At 35.9% G+C, this 26296-nt stretch overlaps 2 protein-coding genes and 1 non-coding gene across 3 annotated transcripts in view; 1 reads left to right on the forward strand and 2 right to left on the reverse strand.

Moving 5' to 3' along the window:
• Positions 1–2991: 2991 nt before the first annotated feature.
• LOC136802173 (TNF receptor-associated factor 5-like) lies at positions 2992–18034 on the reverse strand. Its single transcript, XM_067058894.1, has 11 exons — positions 17803–18034; positions 17062–17137; positions 16096–16203; positions 9248–9403; positions 8847–8909; positions 8441–8521; positions 7704–7915; positions 7193–7246; positions 6821–6846; positions 3306–3471; positions 2992–3103 (listed from the first exon to the last, which is right to left on the reverse strand). The coding sequence occupies exons 1-11, from the start codon at positions 17961–17963 to the stop codon at positions 2992–2994; spliced, it is 1215 nt and encodes a 404-aa protein (XP_066914995.1). The 5' UTR covers positions 17964–18034.
• A 1683-nt stretch (positions 18035–19717) lies between these two features.
• On the forward strand, positions 19718–19790 carry Trnar-acg (transfer RNA arginine (anticodon ACG)). Its single transcript has one exon. It is a non-coding gene; the product is annotated as a tRNA-Arg (tRNA).
• Positions 19791–21725: 1935 nt separating this feature from the next.
• LOC136802156 (acyl-CoA-binding domain-containing protein 6 homolog) overlaps positions 21726–26296 on the reverse strand; it is an 87342-nt gene continuing 82771 nt past the window's right edge. The window contains exons 3-4 of the mRNA XM_067058878.1: positions 23266–23318; positions 21726–22427 (exon numbers count right to left, since the gene is read on the reverse strand). Of these exons, the coding sequence (XP_066914979.1) occupies positions 21964–22427; positions 23266–23318 (517 nt within the window). The 3' untranslated portion in view covers positions 21726–21963. The remainder of the gene's footprint in view (positions 22428–23265; positions 23319–26296) is intronic.

A 26296-nucleotide genomic window follows, 5' to 3' on the forward strand; every position in this document is an offset into this window, starting at 1 on the left:
CCCCCTTCTCACAGACCGACTGGGAAACCTTCCCACTAGGAAAATTGGCCAAAACATCGTCCCCAGTGGAGGATTATACTCTGATTTTTGTCCCCGCTGAAAATAATCAGATAACGGTCTAAACAAAAACAGTTGCAGAAAACTGAAACAGTTCATTGTATTTACGTGATAGTGACAAAAATAGTTTTATTGAGATTTCTCCGAGGTGGATGGGCCACATGAAAGAAAGTTTAGTAATGGAACTGCAACTTGCTTATATTTCATTTTGATGAAATTTCGTTTCAAGTGGCCTCAGACCTCAAAGAATTCAAAAATCCCAAGAGCAAAAACTTTCAAATATTTTTTGTTAGTGATAACCAACTGGTCGAGTTATCTTTTCATTTCACTACCCCCAGACAAAATATCCAATATCCCGTACAATGATTTTCTGGAAGAGCCCGTTCTATTGAATTTGACTAAAGTGTCTATTTTTTTGCGACCGTACCTAGTTTTTTGCAGAAATCAAAAAAAAGGCATCGACGAGACTTTTGTACTTACTTTTTATTTTTCAATATCTGCTTGAACTCGTAAATTTGTTTCCGACTTTCCTTCTCAAATTTTTCAAACTCAAGAAGTTCTAAATCGATCCCAGGCTGATTAATTAAATATTTAAAAAGCTCTGGTAAATGTGAAAACATTGCTATGTTAAGTGCTGATCCACTGTGCTTGTTTGTTCCAGCTTTGGCGTTCAAAAGGTTAGGATGAAACTGTAGTAGGATTGGTATGGATGGGTGGATCCCGTGATGACTACATGTCAAAGCTTTTGACCAATATCTTTTCATATCTTTTTCTGTAATTTCGCTTTTATACCTAAAGAAAAAATATTTGACTACAGTTAACTTTCTCTAATTCGAACTCGAAAGATGAATCTTATTTGTTCGAATTACTAGAGAGATTCGAATTTATAGAAAGTATATTGAAAGGGTTTCTCCTTTAGGGGACCGGAAACAATTTCAAACTAAAGGAGATTCGAATAATGGAAGTTCGAATAAGTGACAGTTTACTGTATTATATAAGGGCGGACGGGCGGTAAATATATCATACTGAGGTTAAAGTCATTTATGGGTGTACGGGGAGGAAACTGTTGCTAGTAGGAGTGATGAATTATACACATCCACTTCTCACATACCCATTGGGACCCCTTCCCACTGGAAAAATTGGTCAAAATATCTTTCCGGTGGAAAATTATTCTCCAATTATTGTCCCCACTGAAAATAATCAAATAAAACAATCCTCGCTGCAAAATATTTACTATTTTCCCCCATTCGAGTGAATTTTCTGACTCATAGGTTTTATTTTTACATAAGTGTTCCCGTTTCATATCAGACACATATTTTATATCAGGACAGTGTTATATTATGCTGATATAAGCAAAAAAAATGTTTTCTTTTCCTCTTTCTGACCAATCTTGCTCCACATCCGTGTCATTCCAATGTGAAAAAAAAAGCTTGTGAATTAAAATTGATGAGTAGGCAAACGTTATTACTCTTCAAACAAAACCTTTAAGAACAAAAGATTTGAAATCCCCAATCATAAAAAATATAGGAATATCAATCCCCATCGAGTTTCAGTTCATTATTTCTATCCCCACTGGCTGAAAAAAACCTACCGGGTCTGTGGGAAGAATTGCTTATACAATAACAGCAATGACTCATTTTACAATGTAAGGTATCATCTGGCTGCCTGATTGATACATGTTTTTTTAAAGCAAGTGTCTTCCCCTTGGTCAGACTCGTGTATGCTTAAGCTTTCAAAGCATCCAGGCAGAGTCTATACTTATTATACAAATTACTTTTTGGAAAATCTCAAAATTTTTTTAAACATTTGATTAAAAAAGCGTTCAGATTCGGGGAGCAGTGGTATGTGGCTAATTGTACCTTTTTTTTATTTTACCACTTCTAAATCGTTTTGAACAGAAAAAATCACTTGAAAAATATTTCAGGCTGGCATATATGCTTACGTTATACTTGGGAAATCTGTGAATCTGAGCCTTCATATGCTTTTAATAAGCGTTATGCTTATGAAAAACATGTATCACTTGTGAGATTACGTGTGGTGATATTGTTTGTGAAAATATTCAAAAGCTATGATCGATAAATGTCAATAAAGTCTGTCTCAAAAAGATTTGCAACATGGACAAAAAAAAAATTAAATATTATTAAAATAAGAATTAAATAGCAGTTTAAAAATTAATTCACATTTTGGGATATTGTCGAAACAAAAAACTGAGTAAGAATTCATGATATTCATGATGTAATCTTTTATACGGAAGCACACAAAATTATCCGGAAGTAGTGGCAAAATTTGCCACTAGTCTTTTGTTATTTTGCCACTAGTTCCGGGTTATCTCGGGTGCTTCCGTATAAAAGATTACGTCATGAATATCATGAATATAATGGGGCCCAAGTGGTTTGCGTGAATGCGTGAATGGTCAGCCGGGGGGGGGGGGCTCTATAATCAACTTCTTGAAGAACTCGGGACATAATTATCATACTCATAAGAATAATTCTGAAATCTTTTAGAAGGTAAAATTTATCCCTGCCTAAAAGATTACACGTTTTTTTTTTATAAGAACGTCAAAAATTTTCGAAGCCTTCGGATGTTCTTAGTTTTTGGATTTGAAGCCTAAAAATGTTTTTAAAATGTTCTTATTTTCAGCATTTTTTTGAGCATTTTGATGTAATTTCTTAAAAAATTGCATGTTTTTAAGTCTCCAAAGCCTTAGTATGTTCTTAGAATGCTCTTAAATTTTTGGGCCTCGAAGCCTTATGTTCTTATATAGTTTGTTCTTATAAAAAAAAAACGTGTACACCAGCATGCAAGAAATAAGTTCTATTCACGCGATCACGCAAGCTGCTTTGGGGGAGGGACGTTACTATACATGTCATCTTTAAATAAGCAAGTGTCTACCCCCTATATTATGCTCACATTATACTTAGCATTCTTTTGTTCTTAAACAATAGAGTCATTGTTTCGGTACCAAACATTGAGTCTGCATCCCGTCTGCATATGCTTGACATATTCTCTTATTAAGGAATCCATGATATTCATGACGTAATGTTTTCTACGGAAATACACCAGTAGTGGCAAATTTAAACTATAGACAAAAGTTGTATAAAATTTGCCACTACTGACAAAAACTGGGGTCTTTCCGTAGAAAACATTACGTCATGAATATCATGAATTTTACTAGTCAATCAATGCAATCAGTGCTTGTAAATATGCTGGTTAATAGACTATCATTAAAAGAAGAAAAGATATGATACCTCACTAAAAGAAAAGCCAAACATTTGTTACTTCTCGACATTATGGAATGGTTGATTAAATCCCTGATTATTGGTTTCACATTGCGGTGTTTGTTGATCGTTTCCGCAAGCTCCATGACATCGTCAACACTAGTTGGACCACTTATCAATTTGCTAGTCAGTATTCCTAACAAAAAAGTAGAGGAAAATGGAGCTCGTGTGTTAAGGCCGGTCTCCGCTTTCGCGCAACATGAGCAGAAACTTTTTGACGTTTTTGTAAGGTCATTGGTCAGTTGAAAAATCAAGCAATTCCATTGGTCAAAATTGACGTAACGGATGAAAAAAGTAGAACTTCCCTCAGCTTTTTTTTTTGTTCGCGCGAAACTTTTTTATGACGTAATCTTTTCTTCAGGCAAAAAGGGTTGAGAAAAAAACTGTTCGCCCATTTCGCGTGAAAGTGGAGCCCGGCCTTTACTTAGCCTAGAAATCTAAGCCAGATTGATTCAGTCACTTGGTAAAATCTGATGGTAAGTTGTGATTGAATATCAGTTTTTTCAAGGCAAACTTAATATTCCGTACATCATAAAAATCATTAAAGCGCCGATAACGCTATATTGCCGTCAGCCGTATCTTGGCCTAGTAAAAACTGGCTTGGTTAACCAGGCTAATGTGTTACTCGTGTGTCTGTTTTTCATTTTAATGTTTTTGTATTGTCTCGTTTTAGACTCAAGATAAGCGAGGTAAATAAATAAACAAGAGCCGCAAAGATGCGGATAAATATTTCCTTTACAAATGTTAAAATAATAATTGATGTCCTCAAAAGATTTCAAAGTGCTTTAAATCTCAGATAACATCAAGCAACACAAGTCCCTAAGAATTTCAAAATTCCATTTATGTTATTGCCAGTATTTACAGGATTATTCATAAGATGACTGTAGGTTCAAAGCTACGGATCACGGAATATATCCAAGCTGGACCCGACTGAGAACAACAATGCAGTAAAACCAAATTGGCTGGAACTTTTCGTTAGGTGGACTTTAATGGATTTTAGTATTATACTAGCGGTCACCCGGCGTCGCACCGCCAAGTAGAGTGCTGTTGAACACATCAAAAGACCTGATTATATAATTATTATTTTAAGCGCTGACTTCCAGAAATATTATACAGCCAAAAAAGGCAAATATTTAAAATGAAAGAATGACAAAAAGGAAAATATTTCACAGTAAGAAAACCAAAGAAAATTTTATATCTTTTCAAAATGAGATGAAATATTTTGCATTATACTTTCATATATAAAATATTGTAAAAAATGTAAAAATTTAAAGTAACTTTTGGGGTTTTTTGAAATAATGTACGTGCTAAAAAGTAAAAATCTTTCAAAACAGGGAAACAATTTCATATTTTCCGACAGAATGCAAAAAAAAAAAAATCTCATTTTAATATACTGGCTAACAGAAGCCATTTTATGATTTCCAAAAGCATGCTGCAAGAGCAAAAAATGTCACATACTTGGAAACAATCAAAACTTCCAAAAAAAATAAATTGTCATGCCAGGAAATCACTTGAGTTTTCTTCATTTTTTAAATGCATGTGGAAGAAAATGTCAAGTTCACGACAAAAGTTTTCCACGTTTTTAATGCATGTGTAAGAAAATCTCCAAATTTATCACAAAAGTTACCACGTTTTAAATGTATATACATACTGTCAACTGCTTCAACTTGGGACGATTGGTTGAAACATGGGACTGTTTGATATCTGGTCTGTATTTTCACTAACTTGTTAAATCTCTTTGACAACAAATTTGTTTTGATAACTCCACCAAGTTTATCAATCATACTTCCTTTCATATCATAACATGTCACAATCACTTTCACTGATGGCGCCGATTGGAGAATTAGAGAACGCCCGCTGCCTAACCGCCTATCGCCCGATGGGATTAACAAATAACGCTTGTGTAACTTGCCGCGCAAGTGACATCAAACGCTCCATCGTTTTGCCATTTTTTAATACGCCGTTCATTAACTCAAATCAAATGACTTTGGAGGTTCGGTGAAATGGTGGCCAAATTGCCGTCCCATGCTTTGTCAGATAGTCCTAAGTTGGAGCAGTTGACGGAAAGAAAATCTCCAAATTCACGACAAAAGTTTCCACGTTTAAAACACAAGTTGCAAAAGATCTCTAAATTCACAACTAAAGTTTTCCACGTTTTAAAATTATTTACATCCATATTCAATGCAATAAACCTTTTGAGAAGTATAACATAACATTCTTCATATTGGGGCCGTGGTGTTCCGGATCCGGTTATCAGCTTTAAAATTTGAAGTTTATAACCGCAACGAGTTTTCACTGTAGCTGTCACTAACCCCAGCAGTTAATTCATTATTAGTAGATAAAAAAACCAAGGGAAATTCAATCATTAACCAGTCAATTTTGCTCCATGTTTAAATTTCTAGCTAAAATCAGTTCATCAACCATTCCCATTGTTGCATTGTCGGCGTTGCATTCGTTAGGTGCAAACTTTTCTCATGCGCCAAGTATGTAATTTTTCAGGTATAACATGGTCAGATTTATTCACGGTCAGTTGCCTTCGTACGATTTATGTAAATATACAAACAAAATTGAAGTTAGTTTGTTGTTGTGAAAGTTGATCAAATGTCCTGTTTTTCCAAGACCAAGAGATTGTATCATCTCTCATTTTCCAGCTCATTTCAGCCAGCCAAACCAACAGAATGTAAACGAAACATCAAATCCAGAAAGGAATATCAATAAAAATTCACTATCGACCATTCCTTGTGACAATCGTACAGAAATCATGATCCAATTCAACTCATCAAAGCATATAAATCAAGGCAAAGAAAAGTAGCGAAAGAGCAAAAGTTGTCTATTTTCTGCCATCTTTGTTTTGACAGTCCGATCAATAATACGCTTCTGAAACGGCCGACGTTGCCCGATCGACAAGGAGAATGGAGCGCCGTTCGGATATTTACCACAGACGTTTCTCGAAGAAATGACGTTGTCCGCCTCGAATAAAGAACATCCTACTGTTTTTACCGCCGGAACTTGATTTAAAAAGAGGCTCATGTACAAACTCACGAAATTGACCAAAACCGAGCGTTAGACTTGGAGAAGGAGAAGAAGGAGAAGAAAAATTACCGTTTTAACAAATATTTCCTATATAGATAGGAAATATTTAAAAACATTTGTACGCCCGTGTATCAGTAACCCGGTAAGATCAAACCCGTTTGGATAATGAAAAAACTGGTGAAAAAACTTGCCAAAAATGGCCTGATTTTAAGCCCCAATGAGATAATGATTTAAACGGGTCAATAGTTATTGACATTCTCTATCCAGGTCAAAACATGGAAATTTGTTATCTCACCCAAATCAATGCATTAAATTTTTATTCTTCATAGCCAACTCGGTGGATTTCAAAACTTTACTGGGTCACCGAGACAGGGGTGAATTTGTTGTAAACAAAGGGTAAAGATATTGCCTATGGTTGATTATCGTTTTTTTTACGAAAACAAATGTTTTACCTTGATCCTCCAAGTGACCTTGAAAACTAAAAAGAAAAAGAGATGCTGCATTTAGAATTTCTTCAACTTCTTTCCCTTCATATTAAATCAATTATACACCTTTTCGACCGTAGCCGCCAATTGCCGCACGGGAATTTTTTTGTCCACTTTATCCCACTAAAACCATCCCAGTCCTTTTTTTGCACCTATAGACAATAGAAAAATATGTCAAAAAAGGATTGGATCCAGTTTAGGGGATAATTAAATGATTAAGTGGCGCGCGCCTGACCGCGCGACTACGACCGAAAAGGTGTATTGTTTAAGCAAATCCCACAGACTTTTCTCTCAGATTTTAAACTCGCTTTATAAATTTTCTTTAAATTTTTTTTTTACTTCTCAACAGGCAAACTTGCAGGTTGATCGCCGTTCTTCTTTGCGTCTTGAAGCCTTAAACAATAATTAAACATAATGAATTTCATCTCCCGTGTTACTATGGTTTTTCTACGGTTTCAAAAATTCTTGGGGCGGTTGGGTGCGTCCCGCCCATTAAGTTTAAAGCCACGAAGGAGCTAAAGATGAATATTTAACCCTTTTCAAGCAAGAAAATGTGAAGCCTTAAGATTTGCGCCACATTGAGAATGATGGATTTACTAGATAGTCCGTTCTTTGTTTTTTAAGCGGCACATTTTTCGAAATCTGGCGATAGATTTTACTGAAAACCACGCGGGCCACACGTTTTGGACGGGAAATAAGTGGCTTCATATGCAATCCAGGAGTTTCGGTTCTAGCCCCTTCGGGGTTTTGAAGTCAATGGTCCTGCCCACTGATTCAAAGTTTGCCTCCTTATTATGCCTACTGTCAGAAAATAAAGAAATGAAAATCCATATTTGAGAAGAAAATTTACTTTCGAACTTTTTCTAGCTTGGGAGTAAGGTCTTCAATCTCCCTCTCATATTTCTCCATATCGCTAACCCGTTGATTAAGAATATCGCGCGCTTCACCAATTGATTTACGGATTTTCCATCTTCGTTCGTTATATTCATCTTTCTTTATGAGAATTATCGTCTTTGCGTCTGAACAGTTGATGCAATGCTTCAAAAGATCTTCTCTTTTAAGCTTGAAAATAAAATAAACTGTTAGCCAGCTGGCACACGACGTTGTTTCAACGTTCATCTAACGTTAAATTGACGTTGTGAACGTTAGATAAACGTCGAAAAAACGTTGCGTGCCAGATGGGTAGCAGAGAGCAAAGAGTGCGAGTTTAAAACCCACTGAGCTTTTTTGTCGGAAACCAAAGTAAGATGAATGTTCTACTTAGCCTGTTAGGACAAATAAAAAATTTGGTTTAGTGGGAAGGTACTGGCTATGCTTTACCGGGTGAATAACAAATAATTCGAAGCTTATTCCCTTCATTGAGAAAACAAACAGCTTGATTTTTTATTCTTTGCCACGGAAAGTCATGTGACATCCTTTTCAACCAATAAGATTTAATAATTTCGAGGGTAAAACAAACACTATGGTTTAACTCACGAAAAGATTATGTTTACTGAAAACACATAATTAATCTTTAGTAATTGTTCTGTTGTACCCCAGTTCTGACGTCATGCCGTGGCAAAGAATAGGAAGGCTAGGACTTCTTACCTTTCCAGAGCGCGATGCGTTGCACATAAATGATCCACAGCGAACAAGTTCTTTCAGACATCGTTCCCGGTGGGCAGCCATCTTGAAAAAGAAATGAATTTATCTAAAGTCATGCAAAGGTGGACTTGAATTTCGAAAATTTGTCGTAGATGGATGTCGTGATTTTAGTCCAGAGAAGGCCAACAATAAGTCATAATTTCGGGATCGGCAAGAATTATTCAAAGGGTGGCGAAAACCTTGAATTTTAGGTGGTGAAATTTTGGTTCTATTTTAAACGGTGTAATGGGAATTCGGAAAAAATGACGGCATGGCAGAAACAGGCATCTTCTGAACCCCCAAAGCCCTCCCACTTTGGGACCTGTTCGGCACATAAATAATCATCAAAGGATATAACAAATTTAAGAACCTTATCCTCTGGAACTTGAATAAAGCAACCATTGTTTGGACATTCTATTGTACAAGAGTGACCCTAAAATTAAAATGTGAAAAATAACAAAAAACGAAATCGTTTCAACAGAATCGATCTTATCGGAGTTTTTAATGCTTCTAAAAAAGCGATGCATTGTGGGATTTTTTTGGGGGTATTACAATAGAAATCTCTTAGGAATTCCTCGAGGGAATTCTATTGTAATACCCCCGAAACAATCCCACAATGTATAGCTGTATATAGCTGTATAGAAAAATAAAAAACTCCGATAAGGTCTATTGATTTCAGAAAGACAAGAAAGGTGATAATATTTATTGGATCCCAAAGCGTGTCATCAAGCTAGTTATTTTTTGAGAAAGAATATAAAAAAATAAACGTACTTTTTTACTTTCATAATTTTTTCCACACTCTTTGCAAGTTGCAAAACGATGTTGACAATTTTCTTTGTGTTCTTCGAGTTGTCCACGATTCAAGACTTTGTAGCATCCTTGAAAAGGACAGTTCGCTGGCGTGAAATCACACTCAAGCTTGTGCTCCTGAATATACCAATAAATGATTTGAAAAAGATAGAAATATCTACAATAAAAATATCATCAAACATCAAACAAGACGACTTAAAGTCGAAAATTTCGCATAATACTTGAACATCAACGACGAAGACGCGTGAAACGTGACTCCTGCAGCATTATGCATTTTGAATGAAGCGTTACACAAAATATACACAATGTATTGTACACACAGGTCATAGACCCTGTTTTTTTAATGAAGAATCTCAATCCATTAAAAAAAAGATTCCTTAAAAAATGCGACTAAAGAATTCCATTCTATAAAGCGTAAACAAAATCTTTCAATTCAGAATAATTCAGAGAACTGCAATATACTTGAGAAAAATGGAAAACGAAGAAGAAAAAAGAACTTTTCATTCTTTGATGCCAGAAACCTCATTTTGTGCTTTGGATGAACTTGTGATTAAGGAGGCCCCCCCCAGCGGCACCCCTAATCACGCCATCACGCAAAAGAGAGTTCTCCATCACGCATCACGAAAATCGCTAAAATTTGTCATCACGCAAAAAATAGCGAAGAATAGCCCAAATCACGCATCACGCCTCAAATTTTTGCCATATCACGCATCACACCAAAATCTTGATCACGCCATCACGCCAAAAAAATCTCTAATCACGCCATCACGCAAGAAAAAAGTCCCAATCACGCCATCACGCAAACCGCTGGAGGGGGGCTCATTAAGACTTCTTTCACTTGCGCAAAGTTCATCTTTCTATAAACAGTAGAATTTATCTAAAATTGAGAAAAATGGCTCGTCAGACAAATATTTTGTATACTATCTTCGCTATCTGATATGAATGATGGCCCACCACCATCAAAATCATTGGACTTTTCCAGAAAAAATTTGAATATGGGGGGGGGGGTGAAGGATATAACATTTCTTGGGAATCCCCCGCCTGTATTGATCCCCCGGACAGCAGGTCTAAACACCCCCCCCCCCCCCGCCCCGGACAAGCATCAGTTGATCCCATCGAGAGCAAGTTTCCCCCCCGCCCCCCCCCCCCCCCAGGACAAGGCAAATTTTGTAGATTTTTCACTATCCTCCCCTCCAGACACTATATCCTCCAGACATTTCCTGGAAGAGCCCAATAAAGGCAAAAAGCAGTTGAGTACACTCATTTTTTTAAATAAGCATACGGTAAGTTTCGGCTGAAGCTCACTATGCTTAAGTAAAGCTCAATTTTGAGACTCGAATTATGCTTAACCCTATGCTTGGTAAAAAAATTATGTAAGTTTAGATAGTGTACATTCTTAAGAGACCAAGTTGTGTTATTTATAAGAGATTAAACAAAATAAAATCACCAATTTTTCGAATTTTGTTTGTAATACACTCTTCTCGAAATGCATAAATTTATTGTTGTCCTCGTTTTCAAACAGATTTCATTGCTATAAAATTACATATTCACAATGATAATTGTGTTGTTTACACCTCATGAGACATTTTGAATTTCAAGTACTTTTGTTTTAGAGTTAATGTTTGCCTTTTGGGAATTTAAATTGGTTTAAATGTGTAATTTTATAGCAATGGAATCTGTTTGAAAACGAGGACAACAATAAATTTATGCATCTCGAGAAGAGTGTATTCTCTTCTTCATTCTTCTGTTATTTTCTAAAGTTTGGGAAATTATGATTCCAGAAATTTCTTTGGCTGAGCCTCAAGGTATGCTTAGCATATATGCTTAATTTTTCTAGAAATTTGAGCTTCAGTATGCTTGTAAACGTTATGCTTATAAAAAGTAGTTGTAGTTGAGCTCCAGCTTCTGGACTAGAAAATTGCAGGGTAAAAACTAGCCAACTTTAAGCTTTAAAGAAATAATACTCCTTGAGATTAAACTTTGACTCCTTTATAACGGGTTGGTGTAATTTAAGATGCACGATCTAACGATTTACGATTCACGATGCGCGATCCATGCATAAAATATGCTGATTATTCCTAATAATTATCATAAAACTTAAATTATATAACATAATTCTAAAACAATGGCATAATCTTTTCTCGCTTTTGTTTACCACAGTAAATTTATCCAAAAAAAGGAATAAGTAAGCGATGGAACTACAAATAATTACGACCGTAAAATTATGGAAAAAATAACTTACAATAGAAAGAAAGTGAAAATAATAAACAATGCACAAGAAACATTTTTGCTCTCAATTTTAACAATCAATAATCGAATATAGGAATTTCTTTCTTAAAGCAAATAAAAGAATATATTGGAGAATGATATGTTTTGCGGACCGTAATGTACGAAGCAAAAAACGGATGCTCTATTATGAGAAAGAATTTTCTTTCGGTAAACAATTCCCCTATATTGATTCAAGTTATGAAAAAGAGAGAGTACAGAAGGTGAATGCACGTGGCTTTCATTTCTTTTAATCTATGAAAACGCACTGAAAACTTTTTTTAAACATAATTTGTATAATCTTACATAAATTATGTTTTTAAAAATAATTCAGTTTCAGCGAATGAAAGTTTGTAAATTGCCTAAATATTTTATCATGATTAGTATAATTACGCATGAATTAACATATTTTATGCACGGATCGCGAATCGTGCATCGTAAATCGTTAGATCGTGCATCTTAAATTACACCAACCCCTTTATAACTGCTTTAAAAACTGCATCCCATTAAACAAACCCTACCCAATCTCTTGCCGACTATCCCTCCCATGAAAAATAGGGGAAAGATTCCAGAAAAGTAACAAAAATCTTAGTGCGGAAATGGGAATCTTATACAAATAATGGTACCATGATTCAAAATGAAAATTTTAATTAACAAAAGGTGGATCAAGATCGGTGAAGTTTGATTGAAGCTCGATTAGTTTAATTTATTACCTTGTTACCCATCATATTTACATTCCAACGGCTTATTAGCAGACGCCCACGCTAAAGCTAAAAGAGAGAGCCAATATCTATCATTCCATCGGGAAGGAAAAACTTTTACTAACCAAACTCATCGAACACCAACTGACCAATCAAACTTCATCGGATAAAAAACTGTCATCATTAACGAGAGGGACCGCTGTACATTGTGCGGTGGTGTACGGTGGGGCTGGATCTAAATGTCCTTTGTATGGCGGTAGAAATAGGTTAATTTGAAACCTGCTGTATTATCTGTACACCCCACTTTACCCACCGTAAATCATCGTACAATGACAATGTACGGTAGTGTCTAGGCAGGGTCGTTTCGACTATACAAAAATGATTGCTGAATTTCAATTGACATGATTTCTAAGAAATACCATTTAGATCGGGTAACTTGCATCAGTGGAGGCTAACATGCATAGCACTCAAATACATGACCCGTTTGGTCATTAAAATACAAAGTTAAATCAAAACAAAAATGGTAGGCTAGAGCTGCAAGCAGAGCTGTGTAGTTCATTTGTTTTGAAATTTTGCTGCTTTGATTAGTCAGTCATTTGATGGCTGTGCAAGTTACCCTCCACTGATGCAAGTTACCCAACTTCACGGTACTTGCTAAAACTGACTGTTTGTCACAACTGGTTTTACTATTAACACATAATATCTGGTGAAAAAAGGAAAAAAAGATCATACCTGTGCTGTTTGTAGTTTTGGTGAAGAAGAGAAGATAGAGTAATGTTGTTGTTTGTTGTGGAAAATTAACTCTTTTTGTACTACTTTTACTGAGCATGATCAATTTATTGGTGCATTCACTAACTACACAAACATAAAATACTTACGAGTAAACAAATATTAAACCTCTTTAAACACTCTACAAAAAAACAGAAAATATGATAAAAATTTATACAGCAGCAGCAAGTTTCAACAGTCAGGGACAGTCGCCTTATTAGGAGACGCCTCCTGATTAGGAGACCCGTCTCCTAATCAGGAGGTTCACGTCTCCTAATCAGGAGACGGGTGTAATTATCTCGTGAACGAGCAAACTGCGCATGATTTGATTGTTCCCAATGGAAAGAGCACAAAAAATTGATTCCATATGGTGATTTTCAGAAAAATCCACCGGTGGAATCAATCACAATTCTAATAATCCATAAGAACCAATCAGAAGTAAGAATCTGTCTTCTGAACAAAAGCGTCTCAAAAAGAAAAATGGCGGACATGAAAAAAATCAAGAGGGGCTTCCTTGTAGTGCTTTATATTAGGATTGTGATCAATTGCACCGAGAAATTTTGATAATTTTTTTAAAACTTTACCAATTCGAGGCTGCTCTTTCCATTAAAACTAGTTTCAAAATGCGCGGAAAAGCCTAAAGCCCTTAAAATTGAGATCAAAGTTTTATGTCTCCTAATTAGGAGACGGGTCTCCTAATCAAGCGACCCCAAGCGACCTACATGTCTCCTAATCAGGAGACGTCTCCTAATCAGGAGGCGTCTCCTAATAAGGCGACTGTCCCTGACTGTTCAAAAGCGAGTCTGCTAAATTGCGTGGGTTGCGTGGGTGCGTGGGTACGTGGGTCGATATTTTTGCGTGGGTCATTTTTTTGCGTGGGTGCGTGGGTCAAAATATTTTTTGCGTGGGTCAAAAATTTTGCGTGGGTCAAATTTATTGCGTGGGTCATATTTTTTGCGTGGGTCAAATTTTTTGCGTGGGTCAAAATTTTTGCGTGGGTCATTATTTTTTGCGTGGGTCATATTTTTTGCGTGGGTCATTATTTTTTGCGTGGGTCATTATTTTTTGCGTGGGTCAAAATTTTTGCGTGGGTCAAAATTCTCTCTGTAATTCGAAAAAATGCCTTCCCTTGAAATTCGAACTGGTCACATCCAAAATGTTGGATGTGGGTTACATAACACGTTTTGGTTTATTTTGTTTATTTTACATAGCTGTAGCTGTCTTTTTATAAGAGGAAGCTTTATAGAATATTTTTAGAAGCTTTAAAGCTTCTTATACCATAGCACGCTTTAATCTTTTGGGTTTCCTTTGAGTGTTAAAGAACAAAGCAAATGGCGACAAAATCTGAAAATTTTTCTACAAAAGTTATATTCATTAGGCGACCGATTACTAAATAATTTAATCGTTGTCAATTATTTCGTCCACCCAACTTGTAATTTCTTTGATTTAAGTACATTAAAGGCCAATTTAAAAACTTGGACGAAATAAAGACGCTGTACTTTTTTTCAAAGTAATAGAAAAGGGAGGAAAAAATTAAAGTTATGGTGTTTATTTCCATGACACTGGAAGTGGAATCCTGAAATATAGCATGCTAAAATTCAAAAGTGTGATCCTGAAGTGTGTCTACAAAAATTAGACGGGTGTGTGTTGATTCTGTATAATGTTATAGTAAATAAGTGCAGCTATGTAAAATAAACCACAAGGTGTTACTACATAAAAACTGTGCGCCTTTGTTTAGTTTTCGTAGATATATACACAACACATTTTTGTATAAGATAACTTGAAAATTTTAATTTGACAAAAAAAACGTCTTAAGCTAACTCGAAAGTTTTAATTTGGTAAAAAAATCGAGTTAGCTAAAAAATCGCCAAAAAAATAGTAACCCACTCAAAAACTTTGACCCACGCAAAAAATAATGACCCACGCAAAAATTTTGACCCACGCAAAAAATTTGACCCACGTAAAAAAAATTGACCCACGCAAAAAAATAATGACCCACGCAAAAAATTTGACCCACGCAAAAAAAATTGACCCACGCAAAAAATTTGACCCACGCAAAAAATATTTTGACCCACGCACCCACGCAAAAAAATGACCCACGCAAAAATATTAACCCACGCAAAAATATTGACCCACGCACCCACGCAACCCACGCAATTTAGCAGACTCTTCAAAAGCATGTGCAATCAAGCAGCCATTAAAAAGTTCTCACGAAGAATGTTTACAAAGGCTTGGTTACACTTCTTGCACTAGCGTATTTTATTTATTCAGAAAAGCCCTGTTTTATATCACTTTTTATCTTTGTGAGCGAGTCCACCTTTTGAATATTGGCCGTAGTACGCCCGCAGCCAAACGCCCACGCCATAATTTGCGCCCGAAAAAATGTCTCGCCAGCCAGACACACGGAAGGCTATCGTAATACTTTCGCTAAGCGAAATTAATAAGCTGAACAAGATATTTTGTTAAAAAATTGTTTTAAAACTTAAATCGTTTTAATTTCAAATTACACTACATTTCTGGAAAAGAATGAGTTAGCACTCGATAAAATTTCCATATCATACCCCCATGTCAAGTAGAGAACCAACCCTTAGGATCCGTAGCACCTTTCGTTTGGACACAAGTGCATGTGATTATCGGTTGAAAGTAGATATAAGATTTTGAGAATTAGGACTGGCAAAAGTTTTTTTCAGTCAACAAAACGGACATTTCAAGCTAAACCCTTACCTTCTTAAATAGGTAAAAATTGATGATTTTTTTAAAATGAATTCAAAGAAAATGATTGATACCAGCGGATAATGCTTGAAATTCCAAGAAAAAAGTGTACTGCAATTATACTTTCTACTTCGCTACACTACTCTTAAACTGGCAAATAGAGATTCTGACTTACGAGTATTGGGCTCTTCCAGAAAAAATTGTGGAGGATATAACAATGTCCCCCGGACAAGGCAAATTTTGATGATTTTTCGCTACCCCCCGGACAATATATCCTCCACCGGGGTGTACGAACATTTTCTGGAAGATCCCATTCAGCTAAACCTTTGTACAGAGACTAAACAATATCTGGTTAAAGTTAACCTGAAATTGTACAATATGTCCTTTCCAAGAGCACCCATGTTTTGAGAAATGACATTTAATCATCAATGAAGCTGTGATCACTTTGTCGGTGACTGCACTTCGACGAATCTAAAAATCAAGAAATGACAAAATAAAGTTGTAGGATACGCTTGAAAGTATCCTAGGGACATATCCATAACGGCGTTGTGAACATTAGATTAACGTTGAAAAAACGTTGTGTGTCATCTGGGCGGAGTGGGAAAGGTCACATAGAGTTAAAGCGAGTCGTTTTGCTGAATCAATAGGATGATTAGTCTGAATCGCAGACCTCTACATAACCGCAGGTAGTATAATAGTGAAGTTAAGTAATCCGGTAAAATCACGACGACGAACGAAAATTTAACAGGCTAGTGAGTTTCAACCAATCAAATCTCGTATTTTCACTAGCCTACATTTTTCGTCCGTCGTCGTGATTATTCTTGTATGTAGTCTGAATCGCAGACCTCTACAAAACCGCAGGTTGTATAGAAGCAAGAATTCGTTAGAGGATGTAAGCAGCCTATAGGATGATTTGTTTGGTTCATTGTTCATTTGTCAAGAGCTTGAGAGTATTTATAACAATGGTTCGAAGGGCTACATACACTACACAATATATTGTCGGGCAATATATTGTCGATATATTACTGAGTGCCGGCAATATATTGAAAAGGTGTCCGCAATATATTTTCAGCTTGATTTGCAATATTCTAACAATATAGGGGGATTGTTTACCGAAAAAAAATTCCTTTTTATAATAGAGTACCAGTTGTTTACTTCGTACATTACGGTCCGCAAACCATATTGTCGAATATTGTTCGTCAATATATTGTGTAGTCTAAGTAGCCCTTATAAATCCCTGATCTTTAAGAAGTGCTAAGTAGAAAATAGTAAGACACAACGATGCAATTACCAAAAGTTTTTATCCACAACGGGGAAGGAAAAACATACTTGTTCGATGAAGTAACTTTGATGGCAATCTGGACATTCATAAAAATCAGTCTGTTCATCCAAAGACTTTCCAGCCCTAAAAAGCAAGCGAGTTTATGTATCAACGCATAAAGTAACTGAAACAATTGATAACAATCCGCAATTATAACCCACAAAACTTAATCAAAATTAACCGCCCTGCCACAGAGAACACAGCATATACAATGCAGTCTCCATAACTCGAACACGCACGGGGTGAGCACGGGGAACACAAATTTGTCTGAGTTAAGGAAACTTCGAGTTATGGAGTAAGGTTTATAGAAGGCATTGTTATCTGAAGGGACCAGAAAACTTGTCCGAGTTATGGAGGCATCCGAGTTATGGAGGTTCTAGTTGAAGAGACTCCACTGTATAAACTCGCATACGATTTAAGATTGGCAGATGAGAACCATGCCAGCATTGTATGGACGGTAGATGGACATATGTTGGTAAGGGGTGTTCTAGAGACTAAAAAAGTTCTTACCCACCACATAAAAACTTGAAGAGACTTTTGCTTTGGAAGGTACCAGGTTACTGTAGGGTTCGGCTCCCGGTGGGGGATACTACCCTTGCCCACCGACGGGGGTGTTCCACTGATATCTGAAAATGGACCCTACGTGGGACTGGTGGAGATGAAAAAAGGTACCCTGATCAGCGGCACATCCCTGTACCCCTTTTTTGCCAAAGCACCCCCCCCCCGGGTTTAGGCTTTAAAGCTCTTACTTCGATTTTGGATCCATGTGCCATTCCCACAGACAAGCTTGACAAAACATATGTGTGCATGGTAGTTCGGTTGCTTCTCGTAAAAGCAATTTGCAAATGTTACAACGAAATTCACTGACTTCTTGTCCAGCAAGCTCGAAGCTGTAGCCTTTCGCTTCCATCTTTTTTGGTTTTACATTTTGGGTTTTCAATTTTGTTTATTTCATATTCTAATTTGTTTGCTGAAAAAACAAATACCTAAATGAATCAAGCACACTTAAAGGTATAATAATAAAAATTCGTTAACTTCAAAATGATATCGATAGAAATATCAGCAAACCGTAGCCCAGCTGGCACACAACGTTGTTTCGACGTTTTTCTAACATTCACAACGTTCATATAACGTTAGATAAACGTTGAAACAACGTTGTGTGTCAGCTGGGAGAGTAAAGGTTAGAATTATTTGGCTACAGAATGCAAGGGTATGGGTTCTATCCTTGGCCAGGTCATACAAAGACAAAGGGCTCTAGAAGGGTACTTTGATGCCTCTCCGCTTAATAGCCTTATTGCACAGCAACTGAAGAGACGAATCAAAGGAAAGTAACGCCCTCTCCTACTTTCAGGTAGTAATATCGAAAGAGGATGCATCAGGTAGCTTCCGATAACGTCGGTACACGTTTTAAGAACAAACTTAAGGCTTCGATACGATAGGCAAAATATTAAGAAAAAGTTAAGAACATTCTAAGGCATTGCGGACGCCAAAATCCCGAGTTTTTTAGGAAAATAGACAAAAATAATTGTCAAATAACGTCAAAAACATCCAAAACATTTTCCTGCATTTTCTAAGGAAAGTTAAGTAGGTAAAATGTCTTATATCTTTCACGGAAAATTTGTTGTATTTTCCAAGGAAAATTAAATAAAAAACATTAGGTGTCAAACAAGATGACTTCGAAAGACTTTTAATAGCTTTGAAAAATTTGAAAATCAGATTTTTGAAAAGAAAAAGAAAATGAAAAGAAAAAGGCGCAAAAAGGAATCGCAATCCACTTTGAAAATCGCTAGCGAAAAAGCTTCACGCGAGAATGGAAGAGTATCGATTTAAGCGTATTATGATATACCCGATGTTATCATCTGTTACATACAATATATATGTAAATATGGCGGTATACGGAAAAAAAATCGGCGGAATAGTTTCGAAGAAACTGACTCTACCGACTGTAAACTCTTTTCGGCAAAAAATCCGTTTTTGAATTTCTTCGGCGTTGAACTTATTTCTTAGATTATAGTACATGTTTTTTTATAAGCATAACGCTTATAAGCGTATGAAGGCTCAGATTTGCAGAATTCCTAAGCATAGCATAAGCATATTATGTCAGCCTGAAATATTTTCCAAGTTGCCATTTCTTATCTTTTTAAAAAGGTTTGGTAGAGGTCAAGCTTGCTACATTTCACTGCTCCCAAAATCTGAACAAATTTTTACGACATTTCTGAAATTTCACTAAAAACTTGGCTCGGGGTGAATCATGAGCATGATTCATAAGCATATAATAAGCATATGCTATGCCTGGATGCTTTGAGAACTTAAGCATACACGAGTCTGACCAAGGGGCATACACTTGCTTATAAAAAAAACAAACATGTAATTCGTCTTCGACGAATTATGATATAGATATGACGCGTGCTTAAAAATGTAATTACACGGACTACTGTAATTGAATAACCTCAAACGAGAAATTTATTGAACTACATAGTGAGCGAGAAAAACGTTGAGCTAGAATTTGTGGTATATTGGTAGTAAAACCTTTAGACAATCAAAACCTTTTGACATTTTCGTTTGAAATTTGATATGACACGTAGCTGACACTTTCATTGTTTTGATTTATAAGCGGTTTTAACTTTCAAGTGATTGAATTTTCTCTGGTTTCTAAAGTAACATGGCCTCGTGGCCCAACGGATAAGGCATCTGACTACGAATCAGGGGATTCCAGGTTCGAATCCTGGCGAGGTCGTACTTTTCATTTCCTAGAACAACAGACTCCAACTTTTAGACTCCCACCGGTAGGATGAGTACGTGGTTCACCCCGTGTACCCTCAAAACACAACCAATTATACAGTTGGTAGTTTACAAAGGTTCTGTGTTAAACCCCTTTGGGGTTGGGGTTGAATACATAATGAACAGTAGCAGGAAGGCATCAAAGATTCAGGGGATGGCAACTACCCCAGCGGTCACCAGCGGTTGTTTCATAAAGGGTCTTTACACCCTGTTTCAGCGCTTCATTGAAAATTCTTAATTCTTAAAGTGTAATGACCCATACTTTTCCAAAATTACGAGAAATTGGAGAATTTGCACAAAATCGGTGGAAATAAAGAAAATTCACGTATTGACACGGAAATATAAATATCCCATTCGTGCATTCAAGCAACAAGACAAACTGATGGCTCTTAGGCTTCTGCTCATCCTCTAGCGAAAAAAGTTTCTTATAGGAAGCGAATCAGACTAGATGGCTCTATGCTATATCTACGTAATTTGTTAAGGGGCCAGTATGAAGAAATGAACAGAACTATATTATAGTCTGTTCCAAAGAGACTTGCACCGTTTCGTCGGTTACAGCTGTAGAATTTTTGTATCTACCCTTTTAGAGAAAGAAATAGTGACTGGAAACAATTTATCGGAATAACCGAAGCGAGATCGGGGATACCTTAAGGGAAGGAATTTTGGTCGAAAAGTTTTTTCAGGAGAAATTTAATATGGCGGATGAAGGATATCAAATAATTAAAAAACTGTTTTAAGGCCTAAAACTGCACATATTCGGGGAATGAATACAGATATAAATTTGTCGGGAACTTAATTTGGCGGATCCGCAAAATCCACCAAATTTTCTTCCCCTAAGGTAGTTAATAGCTCAGTGCGTTTTGAAACCCAAAGGGGTGACAATAGTGAAAATAGTAAAAATTTCATCAGGCCTGGTTTTTAGGTCTCCTGGGTTAACCTCGATTTTCATCAGCGCAAGGATCTCTCGATTTTATAATTGAAAAAAAAAAGTTTATATCTTTCTAATAGTTGAGAATATGCGGACGAAAAATTCTGTCGGGGATTGGAAAATTCAATAAATTTTGACCGGGCTCACTCATTTTTCCATCGAGGCTTAAAAAGGTAATTTTAGTCAGCCATGATCTGGTCAAAAGAAAAAACTAACCGTCTCCGCTGCAAAGAAATACCTTCTGGATCCATGACCTCACAGCCCCTCACAGACAAACTTGACAAAACATGTGTGTGTGTGCATGGTAGTTTGATTACTTCTCGTAAAGGTAATATTTTGATCTTTATTTTTATTATTTTTTATTTTTCACTGAAAGAACAAAATAAAGCAACGATGAAAATTAGACGAAAATCAAGCTCTGCTTTTAAAAAGGAAAAAGATAGACGATGTTATCGTCCATTACAGCGATAGTAAAGGCGGGAAAATATGGTGATATGGCGTTATGGCGGTATACGGAAAAAAAATCGGCGGGAGGGAGAGTTTCCAAGAAGAAGACTGGCAAACTCTATCGCTTGCAAATTTTCTTCGGCTTTGGGCTTATTTCTTAGATAGTGATTTGTCTTAAACTATAGCACAGTCTAAGTCAAAATTTGAGGCGAAGTTACAAAAAAAATGAACGATAAGGGCCTATAAAATTAGTATATTTTACTATAAATACAAGTGTTTATGCTGTGAAATGATAGATTATAAAATGTTAGAAAATATTTTCATAATTCTCAAATTCTTGTAAAATATATGAAATTTGATTTTTCTAAAAAAGCGATGCATTGTTTCGAGTGTATTACAATAGAAATCTCTTAGGAATTCCTCGAGGGAATTCTATTGTGATTCGCTCGAAACAATCCCACAATGCATCGCTTTTTTAGAAAAATCAAAAACTCTGATAAGGTCTATAATATTAAGATTTTTGGAGACTTTTCAAATTTTTTAAAAACTTCAGATTTGTACTTAACAAATTTCAAACATGAAATACGCTTAGCGAATCCGTAAAGTATAACATTTTACACTTAGCGAATCTGTAAGGTCTGATATTTCATAGTTAGCGAATCCGTAAGTCTTCAGGAAAAGCACAATGTTTGGAGGTTTTTTCTACCAGAGATTGTCGGCTACTTATTGACGTTTGACAGATAAACCATTTTATTTATCGATGATTTTTGATCAATTTCTTCATTTCTTTATTCAAACCATCAATCTCATCTGGTTTTTTATCCGAATTATTTTTCAAATCCACGTCAAGGTCTACTCTTGATAATAAGTACTTAGCTATTTCCACGTGGTCTAACTCTAGGGCCCAGTGCAATAAGGTGGCGCCATTTCCGTCCTGGATATTGGTCAAAGAAGAGTCTGTATCTAAAGCTACCTTCAATATGGGTAACGTATCAATGCTAACAGCTATTTGAGCGATATTGAATCCATTGTGATCTTTGGTGCTTGGTTCTAAACCATTTTGAATTAACCAGAAAGCAATTTCAGGGCGTTTCTTTTGGGCTGCATGGTGTAAGAGGGTGTCACCACTACCATCAACTAATTTGAAAAGGTTTTCTGCCGTTGCTGTGTATTGGACGAAAGTTTCGAGGTCATCTTGTTGGATAAGTGTGACTAAATCTAATGGTAATAAAAAGGTAATTACACTCATTAAAGCTACTTTCATAGACGCCTGCCCCCCGCTTGGTAAGTTTAATTTTTTTCCAACCTCCTCGGACCTTATTTAGACCCCCATTTATTAATTTTTGAAAATACTTTCAGCTGTAAAAGGATGGGTCCCTTATTTTGCTCTAAATAGCCAGTACTTTATTTTGGAGGTATCTAGAGGTACAATGTCCAACTCCCCCCGTTTATTTAGGTCCCCCGTTTATTAAGATTTAAAGATTTTTCCAGTACCCCCTTTGATTTCCTACCACCCTGTTTATTAGGCACAAAAAAGAAGGGGCCAGCACCCAGTAGCGTTGAAAAGTACAAATAAAAACGACAGTATCTAAAAAACTTGACGCTTCACAGTACGATTTGGTCGAATTTAGCAAAACATTAACTTTGTCCCATACAATAAAACATAAAATAAACCCTATCAGAAATATTCAAATACAAATACACCATTCCAACAATCCGCAAAACAGTTGCGCATATATTTTATTGCTTTCCACTGTTTGATCTGTGGAAGTGAACAAGTACGTTTTTGACTGTGTTTCCTCAGGAAAAGTTCATCTTTTATGAGCTTTTCGTAAGTTCGGTCAAACAAAACCCTCTCAAATTTTCAAGTGTTTATGATATGCATGAACCTAAAATTTTTTCCCCAAAATGAACAAAGATCAATGTCCAAAGTTTGATGCTGAAAACCCACTTTCCTTAACCCCTCACATGTAAAACGTTTGTCTGCCCCCCCCCCCAACAAAGTGATGGAGTGCGGCTCCAGTTTTGAATTACGGGAAAAGTGTACTTATCATACCTTTAAAATAAACGACTTTTCGTTCACCAGTATCCGTTGTAACTATGCCAAGCCTGAAAAAAAATACAATTCCAATTCACGAAAACATAGGTTGTACGAATTCCCTTGTATATCACAGCAAACACATGGCAGACAAAAACATCGAAACAACTGCCCTTTGAGTTGATGCTCTCTAATTCGATTTTCAAGGGGAAAAGGGTTTTCATCGAATAAGGGAGTGTATCAAATAGTAGAGCGTCGTTTATGAGGGTTTCTTGTTGACGGTGACTTTCAATATTATCGAACAATGGAGCGTATCGAATAGTAGAACGTCGAATTAGAGAGCGTCAACTATATTTAAGAGAATAAAGCATACGAAAGTTAAAGTTACTTCGTGTGCCAGCTGTGTGACATCGCATGGGTAAATTAGAAGATTTCTGCAAAGCCCGAAGGGCTAAATGGCGTGTTTGGAGGTTTTTCCAAGCAATAAAAAGTGAATATTGCAAAGAATTTAAAGGGACATAACAGTACTTGCGAAATTTGTAAACAAACTGTATGCAGCGGATACAAAATCAAAACAAATGTCACATGTCAAAATAAACAAGCAACATGCTGAATGGACCTACCTGTCGATCAAAATCAGAAAAAAATAGGACAAATAGCAAGGGAATAAGAAAGTGTAGTGAGCAGCTTGAATAGATTACCGTGAGTTTCAGAACTCAAATTAGTCAAAAAAGTCTAAAAAAAAAACAAACATTAGGCACTTTTCTACCCAAATTACCACTATACAAAAAATAAGAAAAAAATACCAAGCCAATCTCGAGAAATGCTCATTTTCCCTAAATATGACAAAAGGGAATTTCCCCAAATAAGAAAATCCGATTTTTACGGCCAAAATAAATTTTCCGAAAAAAAACTACTTCAGTCACGTTTTAGAGAACCTTGCCCTTCATCTTTCTCCAAAAATCAGAAAAAACTAATGAAGCAATTTCACAGAAAGTCCAAAAATCCCATTTTTAGGCACTTTTTGGCCCAAATTTGCCCAAATAAATTATTTTTTGAAAATCAGGCTTCATCAGAGTTTAAATATTACCATTTTACATCAAAGTGCAAAAATTCAGAAAAAAATATCAATCCAATCGCAAGAAATGCTCTTTTTCCCTAAAAATGATATAAGGGAATTTCCCCGAATAAGAAAATCCGATTTTTACGGCCAAAAAAAATTTCCGAAAAAAACTGCTTCAGCCACTTTTTAGAGAACCTTGCCCTCCATCTTTATACATAAAATCAGGAAAAACTAATGAAGCAATTTTGCACCAAGTCCAAAAAACCTTATTTTTAGGTAGTTTTTGGCCCAAACTTGCGAAAATCCGTATTTTACGACGAAAAAAAATTTTCCGAGAAAAATTACTTCAGCCACATTTTAGGGTGCCTTGCACTCTATCTTTCTGCCAAAAATCAAGAAAAACTAATGAAGCATTTTTGCACAAAGTCCAAAAAACCTTATTTTTAGGTAGTTTTTGACCCAAATTTGCCCCCGAAATTTTTTTTTCAAAAATCGGGCTCCGTCACTTTTTAGGCATTGCTATTTTGTATCATTGTGCAAAAAATTAAAAAAAACTAATGAGCCAATCCCGAGAAAAGCTGCTAACAGGAAAATGGTAAAAGGGAATTTCCCCAAAAAACGAAAATCCGTATTTTACGACGAAAAAAAATTTTCCGAGAAAAATTACTTCAGCCACTTTTTAGGGTACCTTGCACTAAAAAATAAAAAAAAACTAATGAGCTAATCCCGAGAAAAGCTTGTAACAGACGAACGGACAACGGTCAAATTAAAGGACCTCCCGGTAGGTCCAAAAATCATTGATTAACGACATTGATTAGATCAAGCCAGCTGGGGAGTAACGTCAAACATCATAACGTATGATTTATCGTAAATACATGTAATTCATCTTTCTTGACATCAGCATCTCTCATCTGCTCCTCGTACAAATCCCGTTCAATGAATAAATGTTAGTCGTGGATATAACCATTTTCTGTTGTTGACACCACAGAATGAGAATCCTAAAAATGTAAAGAAATGTACTCTTTAAAAAAAGCAATTTTGACAAGGTATATATTATTTAATTTTCTATACATTTGAGTGAAGGACAGTGAAGGTAAGTAGGGTAGTAGTTCTTCGAAAGCACATTTGCTAAATTGTTTTCCTGTACTATCAGTAATGTAATAAGAGGGAAGATTTGTGAAAATCAAAAAAAATTTAATGATTTTAGTTAGAGAGTCGAAGAAACCTCATCAGCCTGTCAGCATTCTCATTCCAACAACATACTTTTCCCTCTCTTTTCATAGAAAAAAGAAATAAATATTCAACTTCTACCTTTATATTTGGATGTGAATCTGTATTTAAAAGATTGCCAATAGATATTGTCGATATTTTGATGAAAAAGCTTGTAAAAGTCAAAAATTTCCACTTCACACTGATATGTTTTTTTGCCCGACATTCATACAAATCACAACAACTGGGTTATCGAGACCTCGACTTTTTCTGATGCAATATCACGTGAACAGAACGTCATCATCCTATTTATTTGAAACAATGAAAACTACGCGCATATATGAGGAGCTCTCCGTCCAGTCGTTAGAAGTTCATGTTTCCAGTTCAAAAAAGTAGCATACATGGTGTATTTGAAGTTGACGTTATTTCTTCTAATAACTATTGGTACGTTCCCAGCTGGCACACGACATTGTTTCAACGTTTATCTAACGTTCATAACGTTCACATAACGTTAGATGAACGTTGAAACAACGCCGTGTGCCAGCTGGGTTATAGAAGGGTAATTTTCGAAGGGGAGTTTTTTATAAAGTTTTATTCTTTTATTTCTCATCCTAACTTAACTTAACCTTTCCTTGATAATGACAGTTTGTTTTATGTTTTCTTTTTCAAGTCGAGAGATTTGTATATATTTGTTTTGATAATTCAAAAAGCTTTGAAAAGCACTCGATGCCATTCTTTGTTCCAAGTCCATTTAGAAAAACTAATGGACGTGAAAAA

Source organism: Clytia hemisphaerica, unplaced genomic scaffold, assembly GCF_902728285.1.
Source record: "Clytia hemisphaerica strain Z4C2 unplaced genomic scaffold, Clytia hemisphaerica genome assembly, whole genome shotgun sequence".
Lineage (NCBI taxonomy): Eukaryota > Metazoa > Cnidaria > Hydrozoa > Leptothecata > Clytiidae > Clytia > Clytia hemisphaerica.